This window comes from Tamandua tetradactyla, chromosome 8 (genome assembly GCF_023851605.1).
Source record: "Tamandua tetradactyla isolate mTamTet1 chromosome 8, mTamTet1.pri, whole genome shotgun sequence".
NCBI lineage: Eukaryota > Metazoa > Chordata > Mammalia > Pilosa > Myrmecophagidae > Tamandua > Tamandua tetradactyla.
The window spans coordinates 5,248,952-5,263,865 of NC_135334.1; the positions used below are offsets into that span (position 1 = coordinate 5,248,952).

A 14,914-nucleotide genomic window follows, 5' to 3' on the forward strand; every position below is an offset into this window, starting at 1 on the left:
TGTGCTTGTCTTATTTCACTCACCATAATGTCCTTAAGGTTTATCCATGTTATCACATGCTTCAGCGCTTCATTTTTTCTTACATACGAATAATATTCCATTGTATGTATATACCACATTTTGTTTATCCATTTATTGGTGATAGATACTTGGGTTGCTTCCATCTTTTGGCAATTGTGCATATTGCTGCTATGAACATCAGTATGAAAATATCTATTTGAGTCCCTGCTTTCAATTCTTTGGGGAATATACCTAGTAGCAAGATTGCTGGATCATATGGTAATTCTATACTTAGCTTCCTGAGGGATTGCCAAACTGTGTTTTACAGTAACTGCACCATTTTACCTTTCTGCTAGCAACGATGAGTGTTCCTGTTTCTCTACATCCACTTCAACACTTGTACTTTTCTTTTTTTTTAATGGAGCTATTCTCATAGGTGTGAAATGATTACTCATAGTAGTTTTTATTTGAATTTCTCTAACAGGTAGTGATGTTGAGCTTCATCTCATGTGATTTTTAGCATATAAATGTCCTATCCAGAGAAAGGCCTATTTAGATCTTTTATCCATTTTTTAATTGGGTTGTTTGTCTTTTTATTGCTGAGTTGTAGGATTTTTAAATATATTCTGGGTGTTGAACTCTTATCGGATATGTGCTTTCCAAATATTTTTTCCCACTGAGTAAGTTGTCTTTTCACTTTCTTGACAAAGTCCTTTGATGCACAAAAGGTTTTAATTTTGATGAGGTCCCATTTATCTATTTTTTCTCTCATTGCTTGTGCTTTGAGTGTAAAGTCCAAGAAACCAGACTACCACAAGATCTTGAAGACACTTCCCCACATTTTCTTCTAGGAGTTTTATTGTCCTGGGTCTTTATATTTAGGTCCATTTTGAATTAATTTTTGTTTAAGGTATGGACCAAGGGTCCTCTTTCATTCTTTTACATATAGGTATCCAGTTATCCAGCACCATTTGTTGAAGAGACTGTTCTTTCCTAGTTGAGTGGACTTTGCAACCTTGTCAAATATCAATTGGCAAGATGTGAGGATCTATTTCTGAACTCTCAGTTTGATTCCATTGGTCTCTCTATCTATCCTTATTCCAGTACATTGCTGGTTTGACTGCATTAGCTTTGTAATATGCTTTAAAGTCAGGAAGTGTGAGTCCACCCACTTTGTTCTTCTTTTTCAAGATGTTTTTGACTATTTGGGTCCCCTTACCTTTTGAAATAAAATTGTTAATTGGCTTTTCCATTTCTGCAAAGTAAGCTGTTGAAATTTTGATTGGGATTGTGTTGAATCTGTAAATCAATTTTACATCTTAACAATACTTAGCCTTTCATTCCATGAACACAGAATGTCCTCCCATTTATTTAGGTCTTCCTTGATTTCTTTTAGCAACATTTTATAATTTTCTGTGTACAGGTACATTTATTCCTAGATATTTGATTATTTTAGTTACTGTAAATGCAACTTTTTCTTGATTTTTTTTCTTCCAAATTTCATTTCTAGTGTATAGAAACACTACAGATTTTTGGGTTTTGATCTTGTACCCCACCATTTTGCTGAATTCATTTAATACCTCTAGCAGCCTTGTTGATTTTTGGGGATTTTCTTACATAGGATGATGTTATCTACAAATAGTAAAAGTTTTGCTTCTTCCTTTCCAATTTGAATTCTTTGTATTTCTTTTTCTTGCCTAATTGCTCTCACTAGAACTTCCAGAATAATGTTGAATAACAGTGGTGACAGTGGTCATCCTTGTCTTGTTCTCAGTCTTAAAGGGAAAGATTTCAATCTTCCCATTGAGTATAGTGTTAGTTGTATTTTTTTTCCTGTATGCCCTTTTTCATGTTGAGGAAGTTTATTTCTATTCCTATTTTCTTGAAGTGTTTTTATCGAGAAAGGATGCTAGATTTTGTCAAATGCCTTTTCTGCATCAATTGAAATGATCATGTGGTTTTCCCCTTTGATTTGTCAGTGTGGTGTTTACATTAATTGGTTTTCTTGTATAGAAATACCTTGCATATCTGGAATAAAACCCATTTGATCATACTGTATAGTTTTCTTAATGTGTTGTTGTATTTAATTTGCAAGTATTTTTTTAAGAATTTTTCTCATTTACATTAGGAAAATTGGTTTGTAATTTTCTTTTCTTGTAGTCTCTTTTTCTGTCTTTGATATTAGGGTGATGCTGGCCTCAAATAATGAGCTAGGTAGTGTTCTCTGTCCTTCAGTTTTTTGGAAGAATTTAAACAGAATTGGGATTAGAATGATTTATAGACTTCACCTGTGAAGCCATTTATCCTGGGCTTTTCTTTCTTGTGAGGTTTTTCATGACTCATTCAGTCTCTTTACTTGCAATTTGTCTTTTGAGGTCTTCTGTTTCTTTTAGAGTCAGTGTAGGTTGTTTCTTTTAGAGTCAGTATAGGTTGTTTGTGTGTTTCTAGGAATTTGTCCGTTTCATCTATGTTGTCTAACTTGTTGGCCTGCAGTTGTTCACAGTATATTCTTATGATTCTTTTTAATTCTGTGGGGTCAGTGGTAATGTCCTCCCTCTCATTTTTTATTTTATTTATTTGCATCTTCTCTCTTGTTTTCTTTTTCAGTCTAGCTGGGAGTTTGTCAATTTTATTGATCTTTTCAAAAACCATCTTGTGATTTTATTAATTCTCTTTATTGTTTTTTATTTTCAATTTCATTTATTTCTACTCTAATCTTTATTATTTCTTACCTACTGCTTACTTTGGATTAGTTTGCTATTCTTTTTCTAGTTCCTTGAGGTGTGCACTTAGGTCTTTTCTTCTTTTCCAATGCAAGCATTTAGGGCTATAAATTTCCTTCTCAGCACTGCCTTCACTGTATCCTATAAGTTTTTTATTTTGTTTTGTTTTTCATAAGTTTATATAATATGTTATGTTCTCATTTTCTTTTTTCTTTTTTCCTCATTGTGACTGTATTTTTTATTTATCTGTTCATTAATGGGGTACCACAGTATTAGCCGTTTAGGCATCCAAGTTTTTGTAGTGTCTGTTGGAGTCTTTTGTCCATTTTTAAAAAAAAATTTATTTATTAAACATAACAATATACAAACACAAACATTCTTACCATATAATCGTTCCATTCTTGATATATAGTCATTAACTCACAATATCATCACATAGTTGTATATTCATCATGATCATTTCCTAGAACATTTGCATCAATTCAGAAAAAGAAATAAAAAGAAAACAGAACAAAATTCATAAATACCATACCCCTTACCCCTCCCTTTCATTTTCACTAACATTTCAACCTACTAAATTTGTTTTAATGTTTGTTCCCCCTATTATTTATTTATTTTTAATCCATCTGTTCTACTCTTCTGTCAATAAGGTATATAAAAGGAGCATCAGACACAAGATTTTCACAATCACGCAGTCACATTGCAAAAGCTATATCATTATGCAATCATCAAGAAACATGGCTACTGGAACACAGCTCTACATTTTCAGTCAGTTCCCTCCAGCCTCTCTATTACACCTGAACTAAAAAGGTGATATCTGTATAATGTGTAAGACTAACCTCCAGGATAACCTCTCGACTCTGTTTGGAATCTCTCAGCCGTTGACACCTTATTTTGTCTCATTTCACTCTTCCCCCTTTTGGTCAAGAAGGTTTTCTCAATCCCTTGATGCTGAGTCCCTGCTCATTCTAGGATTTCTGTCCTACATTGCAAGGAAAGTCCACACCCCTGGGAATCATGTCCCATGTAGGGAGGGGGAGGGCAGTGAGTTTGCTTGTCGTGTTGGCTGAGAGCGAGAGGCCACATCTGAGCAACAGAAGAGGTTCTCTTGGGGGTGACTCTTAGACCTGCTTTTAAGTAGGCTTAGCCTATCCTTTGTGGGGTTTTCATATGTTCAGACCCCAAGATAGGGGGCTCAGCCTATTGCTGTGGTTGTCTCCACTGCTTGTGAGAATATCAAGAATTCTCCACTTGGGGAAATTGAATTTTCCCCCTTTCTCACTATTCCCCCAAGGACTTTGCAAATGCTTTTTTATTCACTGTTCATCTCGTTTTCATTTGTCTTGAGATATTTACTGATTTTCCTTGCATTTACTTCTTTAACCCATTGACTGTTTAAGAGTGTGTTGTTTAACTTCCATATATTTGAATTTTCCAGTTCTCCGCCTGTTATTGATTTCCAGCTTCATTCCATTATGGTCACAGAATATGCTTTGTACAATTTCAGTCTTTTCAAATTAATTGAGACTTATTTCGTGACCTTTTATGTGGTCTGTATTGAAGAATGATCCATGCGCACTTGAGAAGAATGTATATCATGCTTTTTGGGGTGCATTGTTCTCTTTATATTACTTTTAGGTCTAGTTCAATTATCATATTCAAGTTCTGTGTTTCCTTATTAATCCTCTGTCTAGATGTTCTCTCTATTGGTGAAAATGGTATATTGATGTCTCCACCTATTATTATACAGACCCTTATTTCTCGCTTCAGTTTTACCAATGTTTGTTCCATGTATTTTGAGTCACCATAGTTAAGTGCATAAATATTTATGATTGCTATTTCTTTTTGGTGGGTTGCCCCTTTTATTAATATATAGTGTCTTTCTTTGTCTCTTATAACAGTTTTGCATTTACATTCTGTTTTGTCCGATATTAGTATAGCTAGCTACCCCAACTCTTTTTTGGTTACTGTTTGCGTGGAATATGTTTTTCCAGCATTTCACGTTTAACCTGTTTCTGTCTTTGAATCTAATGTGAGTTTCTTGTAAACAGCCTATAGTTGTATCCTGCTTTTTTTATCCATTCTGCCAACCAGTGTCTTTTGATTGGAAAGTTTAAACGTTAAATGTTATTACTGTAAAGGTAGTACTTCAGCCATTTATCCTTTGGTTTTTATGTGTCGTATCTTTTGCTCTCTTTCTCTTTTTACCTTTTTAGTTATACTTCCTGATAATCTTCATATCTTGACTCTATTCCAAGCCTTTCTCTCCTGTCTTTTTCTTTCAGAACTCCCATTAGTATTTCTTGTAGGTCAGCTCTCTTGTTGTCAGACTCTCTTAGTTTCTGTTTATCTGAATATGATAAATTCTCCCTTATCTTTGAAGGAGAGTTTTACTGGATAAAAAATTTCTGGCTGGAAGTTTTGTTTTTTATTTAGTAGCTTAAATATATCAAACCACTGCCTCCTCTCTTTCATGATTTCTCATGAGAAATCAGAACTTAGTCTTATTGCAGATCCCTTATATGTGATGAATTCTTTTTCTCTTGCTGTTTTCAGGATTCTCTCTTTATTTTGACATTTGACATTCTTATTAATATGTGTCTCAGAGTACTTCTATTAGGATTTACTCTATTTAAAAGTACATTACACTTATGAGACATATGTCTATGTTTTTCGTAAGAGTTAGGAAATTTGGAGTCATTATTTCTTCAATCATTCTTTCTGTCCCTCTTCCCTTCTCCTTCTGGGACACCCTTGATGCATATGTTTGTGTGCTCCTGCTGTCATTAAATTCCCTGAATGCTCAGTTTTTCCCATTCTTTATATGTTCTTCTGAGTTAAGATTTTGATTATCCTGTCTTCTAGTCCACGGTTCTTCTACTGCTGTTCAAATTTGCTGTTGTATGCCTCTAGTGTATTTTAATCTCTTCTATTGTACCTTTCATCCTCATAATTTCTATTATGTTTCTTTTTATATTTTCAAATTGTTCTTTATGTTTGCAGTGTCTCCTTAACATCCTTTATCTCTTTAGCCATATTTTCCTTTATCTCCTTGAATTGATTTAGGAGATGTGTTTTAACATGTTTAATTAGTTATTACTAAGTCTGTGTCTCCTCTGAAATTTTAATTTGCTCCTTTGACTGGGCCATATCTTCCCATTTCTTAGTATGCCTTGTAATTTCTAGGCATCTGATTATCTTTTGAGTTTACTCTGAATGCCAGTTTCTTCCTCTTGTCTGCAGTTTTATTGTTGATTGTCTTTGTTGAACAAAGCTCTTCTTTGATGCTTAGTTCAACTTATTATAGACCTTTAGAATTGCCCATTGTTTAACTAATCGGGTTTTTATCAGCTCTTCATCATCTGAAGAGCTGTTCCCTGGATATGCTGTATGACTTTTAAGATTGCACTTTCTGTGCAATAGTTTCACCCCCAGGAGGAAGCTTCCTTTCCTCTGTTACTTCTTCCATAATTTTTACCTGTTTTGTTTGTTTTTGTTTTGCTGGTATAGTTTTTTTACACTCCTTTTGTTTTCTCTAGCTGCTTTTGCCTGGAGGGCAAATTCTGGGAGGATGGTCACCTGGAGAGGATTTTCCCAAGTCATTATTACCCCCCAAACTGGGCCAGGGACCCATGAAGAGGGCATAGACTAGCTCCGAAGTGCCCTGGACACCAAAATCCTCTTTAAAGGCTCCTGGAAGCTGTGCTTTCCTGGCCTGCCCAGCGATGTTGCCTTCTGCAGATTGTTCCCCAGAACCCTGAGGAAGCCTTGCATCTTTAAATCTCTAAGGCCTTTACCTCTCTCCAGGGTGGAGTTGAAACAATGCGGCGTGTTGAAACAGTAAGTAGCTCAGAGCTGGAACCCAAGGATCTGAATTTGCAGTTCAAAAACTGTTATTAGTGTTCTGCTGTGCCACCCCTCACTGGCTTCCTTTCTTGTTCTTAGTGAAGAGGATTTTTAATGCCTCTTACTGTCAGCAGCAGCTATCCAGGGACAGAATCCCAGCACAGTCTGCTATGAGTGTGGGGGATGGGTGCCACCAGCCACCACACAGAGAGAACCACTCATAGATCTTTGCACCACTTAATCAGCCTCTTCTTCTCACTGTTCCCTGGATGCTGTAAAAGAGCTCTCCTGGCCTCCAGAGCCCCAGAACAGTTGTTTCAGACAGTTCCTGCCTGTTTACTAGCTGTTTTGAAGGAAGGACTAAGTTTCGGAGTTGCCTACTCCACCATCTTCCCTGGAAGTCTCCCTAAGCTAGTTCTTGATATAACTTGTAGAAATTTGCCTAGCTGTTTTATAGCATTTATCCCATTTTATCTGAAAATACTCATATCTTTCTGACTACTACAGATTCATCTTGGTCTTATTCTTTATTCACTGAAATAAACATTATTAAGGGATAGTCAGTAGGGAGGAAAATAATCACAGTTTCCACTTTCAGTTTAATGCTACAGTTTAATGGGTCTGAGAGTTGGAATGCAGGGTCCATGAGGCCTCGCCCATGATCATAAAACTAAGACATGGTGGAACCAGAATTCAAGCTCAGGTAGTTAAACTCCAGTGCTCAAATTCTTATCCACTACAGTGCACACTACTATGATACTATGTTTAACCTTGCTGAATGAATCTTGATGCCTCATGTAAACTGGGAATAGTAATGTTGTCTATTTCTTAGCTGCATAGAATATTCATTGGAGGTTAGGTCTTAATATTTGCTCTTCAGAAAAGGCGGACTTGATTTCTCCTGCCTCCAGCTAGCTGAAATCACTTCCCCTTTTTACATCTTCAGAATGACCCATCCTTTACCAGTCTCCTCCTGCCACTTGTCACCATCCATATTATGCCTATCTCTTCTTCAAGCTACATGGAATAGGACTTTTAAACAGTAAAGACCTTTCAAGATAACTTTGTGCTAGGGGTTTGTTAAAACAATAGTGAGAACCTTGCCATCTCTGGGCTCTCTTTCCAGCACAGGCAAGCACCCATTAAGTACATAAGTATGTAGTTCAGTAGTGTTCTTCATGTTACTGGTGCTCCCGGTTACATGAGTGGGAGAGCTACTGGAATCAGGTAGCACCATTCTGAATGAGAAGAGCAGATACCTAGCTGTATTTCCTCCCTTCCCTTTCCTTCCCATCCCTTGGCATTTCCACTAGAACCATGCCTCTGTTTAGCTGGATGGATAACTGTCTGGCAAATGAAAACTAGCAAAACCGTAAGGGGTATGGTATGTATGAAATTTTTTCTGTTTTCTTTTTATTTCTTTTTCTGAATTGATGCAAATGTTCTCAGAAATGATCATGATGATGAATATACAACTATGTGATGATATTGTGAATTACTGATTATATATGTAGATTGGAATGATCATATGGTAAGAATGTTTGTGTTTGTTATGTTTAAAAAAAATTTAAAAATCAATTTAAAAAAAAACCATATGTAGCTCATGCCGTAATAAGCAGAGAAAAGGCTTACAGCTGAATTTCCCTTGACTTTCTTTTCTCTTCCCCCCCCCTTTTTTTTTAAGTGGCACAGCATCTCTATTTATTAAGGGAAAGAAATTCTGAATGTATGTGGTGAATTTGAATAAAGCTAACATGGGTATCATGCAAGAACAGAATTCTATAGCCAGTTAACTTTTAGGAAACTCTTTGTCATTGTGGTCTCTTATCTTAATTTGTATAGATATTTCCAGGTGATGCTATTTTACATTTGTTCAATTGTCTCATATTCCTTCCTATCAAAAAGTTCTTATTTATATCTATTCTAGCTTTAACCTTAAGTCCATTTTGTTTTGTATTCACTGCAGTAAAATAGCAAACATCTGGTTGGCATCCACCTCACCCTAACCCTTCACAGACTAGAATAAAATGAAGAATCCCATCCTTCCTTGTTGCAGGCCTTTCATCTTTCCCTGTAAATCATTATTCTTGTCTCTGTAATGATATTCTTGGTGCTCTTCGCAAATATCTTGGTGCAGGGTTCACAGTGTTCTTGAATCCTTCTGAAGTTAGGAGGCAGGAAGTTATGGGTATCTGGAGAAAGAATCCCAGTTTTCCTTCAGAGGCTCCAAGAATGGATCTAATGCCTGTGGACCAAGGTTTCCTACCAGTAGACCCCCATGTGCATATAGCCTTGGAAAAGAGAGGCTCATTTCAGGATTTAGAATGTAGGCAGTGGTCCTCCTGCCAGCTCACTAGGCGCATATAGCTAAGACCCCACCTCAGAACTCTGAGTCTAGAAAACTTACCTTCACCACCCAGAAGCAGTTATTGCATGTTCACTTGGTGCAGACACTGTACTGAACACTGAAGGCACATTAGATCATTCAGTCCTCTCAAAAGTCCTGTGGACCACGTGTTGTGATCCCATTTCCAAGGTGAGGAAGCTGAGTCTTATAAGGCATTTTGGTTAGTCCATTAAGATCACAGAGCTAATAAGTATCACAAACTGAATTTAAACCCTTGTTTTGTGTGTTTTCCAGAGCTAGTAGTGCTGAATACCGAGTGATAATGACTCTCTAACTTTCAGTATCAGACCTCTGTCCTATCTGGTACTGAAGGGAGAAAAGCCAACCCAAAATGCTTTACTCTAAGTAGTAGCAAAGAGAAGATTATCATGTAGCCTGTAGAACCCTAACCACATCTCGAAATGTTGTGCACACTCACATGCAGTGTAAGGAGTGCTGCAGCATCCTAAAGTCAGCCATGCTACTTGTCCCCTGGGCAGTTTGTAGGTTTTGCTTTGAAGAAATTTAGACAGTGATACACTCTTTGACCTTATTTGTAGTGGTAAGCCAAAAAGCTGGAAAATTGGTCTCTCCCCAAAACTATAGTACCCCCCTCATTGTAACCCCTTACTCCCCTCCCTCATGAGAAGTATGATATGAGGTCCCTCCTGGTTCAGTGTTGCCCTCGTTAAGACTGTGCTCTTGCTACTGCCCAGGAGGCAGCTTGCTATTTATTCCCTCTGAAACCACAAGTGTGTGAGCCATAGCCTTGTGCTTGCAGGATACATGGATTTTCCCCTTCTCATCATATGCTTTAAAGAACAGAGTAGTCAATATCAGGGCCACAGGTGACTATTACCACTTCTCGTCTCAGTTCTCTTGGATGTATTACAGTTTGGGCCTCAGGAATGGTATAGTCGCCTCGGTTGAGCTGCATTTCCTAAAAGCATCCTCATTTTCCATCCACTAGCATTATTATTTCCAAGCAGGTAAACTTATTTCTTGTTCTGCTTCTCCGCTTCTTTTACTCTCCTTGCTCCCTAAAAGACCTATATACGTAACTGCCTTGGACTCCAGGGACTTCTGCCAAGTTGTACATTCTCTCGCTAGTCTACAAGGAAAAAAAAGAGTAAATTCAACCTCCTGACCCTTCTTCTAAGCCAAGGTTGGAAGAGTTCTGATCTGAGTTGGGCTCCATAAATCTCCCTTGATTGTTGATAGTGCAGAGGGAGTGGGGGAGGGGAGCTGAGAACAGTTAGATGCCCAAAAAAGGCATTGTTAAGTCAAAGGGAACCCTTGCATGCCTGCGCGCCTGGCCTCCTATGTCACCTTCTGTGCTGGGAACATCCAATTATGTAACAAGGAGCGCTCCTTATTTGGAGGCAGAAACAAAGGGAGGGGAAGGGGAGCGGGAATAGCAGTCTAAGCCAGAGAGCGAATCAATCCAGTTTATGCAAACTCTGCTCATGTCTGAAAACAGAAAAAACTAGACAGCATCCTCATGTGCTTTAGAGTCTGGTTTAGGGAATTGGATACACACTCAGAGACTGGGCTGAAGGCAAAGGGCGAATATGCATTGTGCTTCATTGATGATAGGAGGTTTGGGCAGCAGGATCCAGGCCAGAGAAGGAGGGAGGCTATTACGGAGCCCTGATACAGAGTGAAGGAATGAGAAGAAGCTGGACCAGCTCCCTGCCTGGACACCCCAAGCAATGCCACGATAAAAATATGAGCCAAGCCAGCAGCAGAGTACACAGATGCCACGTCCCTTGGCTCTGCCCTATCCGTGGCCCTGAAGATGACCAGACCCTGTATCAAAAGCACAGCAGACACATTCCTGGCACCTGCGCATCTGCATCAGGATTTCTTAGTTAAAGAGTGCATGTGTCTGTATGCGTGAGTGTGTATGCAGTGTGTGTTGGGGGTACATGGGATTGGAGTGGCCTTAAGAAAAAGTAGGGAAATGAAAAGATTCTGTGATGTGTGAGCAGAGTAGAGTAGAAAAATAAAGTCATGAAGTATACACAGGAAGAAGAAAAAAAAGAACAAGGCAGGTTCAAGGAGCTCAAAAAGCACTGGACCTAAGAGAAAATTAAAGGGCCAGACCATGGAAAAATTTTCTTAGAGAAATGTTCCCCAGACATACCATCCACCAGAAAGATCAGGGGAAGGTCTGGGCAGAGAGTTTGGGACCATTTCCGGGAAGGACTGGGCTGTGAGATAGGGATGCTTATCTTCCTCTTGGACAATTAGGATCCAGTGTTCCTTAGCTCTCCTCTCTCCCCTACTCTCTGTGTTACTCCAGAACCGTAGGGGTTTCCTGGGCAGAGCACCACTCCAAGGACCACTTCAGTAGAGACTAGGCAGAGAGTCTTTTTGATGCTGGTTATTTCTTAAGGGAGACTCCAGGCCTACCACCTAAAGGGCACAAGTATAATTCCAACAGGAAAGGAGCTAACATTTACTAAATACCAGTAATACCAGTGGGTAGCTACATACTCTGTGTACTAATGTGAATTCTATGAGATAGATATGTTTCACATTTTACACGTGAAGAAAATCATATTCATAATAAGTAACATTCCTAAGAACGTAGAGCTAGTCAGTGAGATACCCAAGATTCCACTGAAGTTATCCTGGTCCACAGCCCAGGTACTTCCTCCCACTCTGTACTGCCTCCCCACCAGGCAAGGGTTTTCACCAAGCAGTGCCCCACTAAAATGGACTTCACTGGAAAGTCCCTGTCTCTTATTCACATCTCACCTCTCCTGTCTGGGCTCAGGGACACAGATATCTTCCAGGGGATATAAATTCATTTCTGTGTGCATGGTCTAACTTTATTCTTAAAGCATTCCTGGGCCAGAGATTGTATAGTGTCCCTACTCCATTTCCTTTTCCCGATCAGAGATAACATTGTTAGACTTCAACTCCAGAGTTTCTCAGGAAACATAGATTATAGTTTTTTCCTTTGCTCTCTAAGCTTCTCTTCCTTTCAGTTCAGCTGTTACCTTGCTCTGTTGTACGCCTGCTCTCTTTCTATACTTGGCTTCTGTAGAAAAAGTGCATACTTTCGCACAAGGTCTCAAATACAAAATTATCTCCAACTAAGTCTTCACATTTCCCTGTAAGGCTGTCCTGATCCCCTAAACATTGATCTGACTGTTTTCTAGAGATGCTGAAGTTAATTATTTGCAGTGATTGTTATTCTGCTCAGATTTATTGTGCTTCATTGGGGAAAAGAGCTCTGCTTGTTCCAGGTCTCTTCTGTTAGATCTTAACAAAGGGAAACTCTTAACTTCTATGGTCTAGACTAAGATGGGTCCCAAGCATCTCTCCTATGATGAGTAGCCCCCTATTCACATTTCTTGGGGGGCACTTATTCTGTACACATCTTGGAATGAAGCCACATCTTGCCTTCCTTGTCATGTAGTGACAGTCTCCACTTGAATACCTTCTAGGGTAAGAGCAGTGATAGCTGACTGTGTGTGTGTGTGTGTGTGTGTGTGTGTGTGTGTGTGTGATGCATGTTTTTAAGTTCACACACTCAAACAGAGGTACAAAAGAGTCACTGTATAAGTTAAGAAAAAATCAAAACATGTGGCATTTAAAACTCAGAGCCTTTTTTCCAATTCAAGTTATTAGTATCTCTTGCCTGTCTGTAACTCAAGATAGGAACTGAAAGTTTGACTGTTGATGACAGTTTTAGACTGCAAGCATCCTGAGGGCAGGGACTGTGTCTTATTCACCAAGATATCTTAAGCACCTCACATGCCTGATACATTTTTGTCAGGAGAGTGAATATGTAAGATTATTCACCATTCCCCTTGAATCAGTGCCTCTGCTCTCACTGGTGGAAACCAGTGCTGGAGACAAGAAGCACTAGTGGAAAACAGTTTCCTGTACATTCTGCCCCCACAGGGCTTACTAAGCTGTTTAATTGGGTGACTCCAATTCCCAGAGCCATAGTGGTGTTAAGCAAAGAGGTTTTTCTTTTCCTCCCCTAAGGCCGAATCTCCCATTCTAGTGGCAGTCTCCTCTTCCAAAAGGACATAGAACCCTCAGCTACCCTGGGCCTCCCTCTATGAGATACTCTCCAGAGGCATCTCATGTTTCTGTGCATTCTCACTTCTTTCCTTCCATGTAAGAGAGTAAAATGTGGGCTTTGAAGTCAGATCAAAATTCAAATCCTGCTCTGACTTGGTTAAGTTATTTAACCTCTATTTGCCTGTTATTCTGATTTCCAAATAGAAATGACAGCACCTAGCTCACGAAGTGGTTTAGGGTGGACGGTGGGGCTGGAATAAGAGATAATAGGTGAAAGCCTGTTGTTGTGTGCCTGGTACATAGTAGTAGTCATTAAATGGGAGTTCTGTTTCACATTGACAAGCTCCATGTTCTGTTTCCTCTGGGTCTCCTTGACTTCCGAGAGCATTAACACATCTACTGCACCTTTCGTGTACAGTAGATAATATGTTTACATTTTAATGAATTTGGGAGATCAGGATAGTGGGTTTTTCTTACACTGTGGTCTGTTAATAGCAAAGCCCCTATGAGACAGAAAATCTTTTCTGCACCCTTCAAGTAGTGCCCCTGCCTTCATGTGGTCTGTACGTACATCTCATGCTGCCTCACTCACATATTTGCTCTCAGTGTTCCCCAGTCAGGTCTGGAGCAGAAACTCAGAGTTTCTAAGAAACAGGTACCTGAACCTGGGTATTCCAAATTCTCCTTTGGTGTGTAGGAAACTAACTTCAGTTCTTATTATGGTGAGCTCTTGATGAGTAATTTTTGAAAAATCCATGTCATATTTGATGTCTTCCCTGTCATTTACCATGCAGTTTTTTTCTTTTTTTGTTTTATTTATTTGTTTCTTTAGTTTTTATTCTGGTAACTTATATACAACCTAAAATTTCCATTGTAGCTACTTTTGGGTATACAATTCACTGATATTGCTTACATTCACACTATTGTGCTGCCATCACCACCATCTATTACCAAAACTTTTCCATCACCCCAGACAGTAACTCTACCAATTAGGCCTTAACTCCCCATTCCAAGCCCCTATCCTGGCCCTTGGTAATTTGTATCTAGTTTTTGACACTATGAATTTGCTTTTTCTCATTATTTCACATTAATGAGATCATATAGTATTTGTCCTTCGCGATCATCGTGTTTTTGTTAACTACCCGCTGTGTGCTAGCTCTTGTGACCTAGGCACTGTTACTACTTTATGTTCCTTTCAGTGTAAGAGCAGAGATAATTCATATGAATCAATTAGAAGAGGTCAGATGACACAGTGCAGGCCATTAATGCTGTAAGAAATTTAGAGAAAGGTGAACTAGGAAAGCTTTGCAGAAGAAAAGCCTCATTGCAAAGCTAGACCTTGTAGAGAAAGTACAATTTGGGTTGGTTTAGGGTAGAGGATATTCTCCCTTTGGGCACCAGGTGGCACTGCAGGTCAAACAATCCAAGCATCTCCTTGGAGGAAGACACATTTATTTTGCCTATCTCAGTCCCTTGCTTTGATGGTGATAATAGATCAAGGCCATTTGCTGGTTGCTCCAGAATGCAGGGGCCACTCATCTATTTTCTCTGTTATCCACTGATGTTTAGATGAACCGTATTCTTTCATCATTTCCTCTTCTCCCCTCTTTTCTGAGTAGGCTTCTCTGAGCTGTGTGTACTGCCAGATGTAGGCCCTTTTAATGCATTCCACACACCTCAGGTATTTAGCCCTGGAACTGATCCATTAACATCAGTTTGACCCAGGAACACTGACTGGACCAGAGAGTCCTTAGTGGTGATGAAACCAGCTGGGTAACTGAAGTGGAAAGAATGTTGTCAGTACTCTAAGCTAGTTGGAACTCTACTGTTTAAGCTGGTTGGTGCTTTACTCAAGGCCTTTCTGTACCCTAATCCCTGGCTATTGTACATCTCACTAGATAGGGATTATCAATAT

General features: G+C 39.0%; 1 protein-coding gene across 6 annotated transcripts in view; it reads left to right on the plus strand.

Moving 5' to 3' along the window:
- The window catches only part of SNX19 (sorting nexin 19), a 45,604-nt gene that overhangs the window by 17,469 nt on the left and 13,221 nt on the right, over positions 1–14,914 (plus strand). Inside the window, exon 9 of one of the 6 annotated variants that reach the window (XM_077112413.1) lies at positions 6,263–8,611. The exons of the other annotated variants lie outside the window; for them this stretch is intronic. Coding sequence (XP_076968528.1) covers positions 6,263–6,359 — 97 coding nt within the window. The 3' untranslated portion in view covers positions 6,360–8,611. Of the gene's footprint in view, positions 1–6,262; positions 8,612–14,914 lie in introns of those variants that run through there. 6 annotated transcript variants of the gene reach the window in all.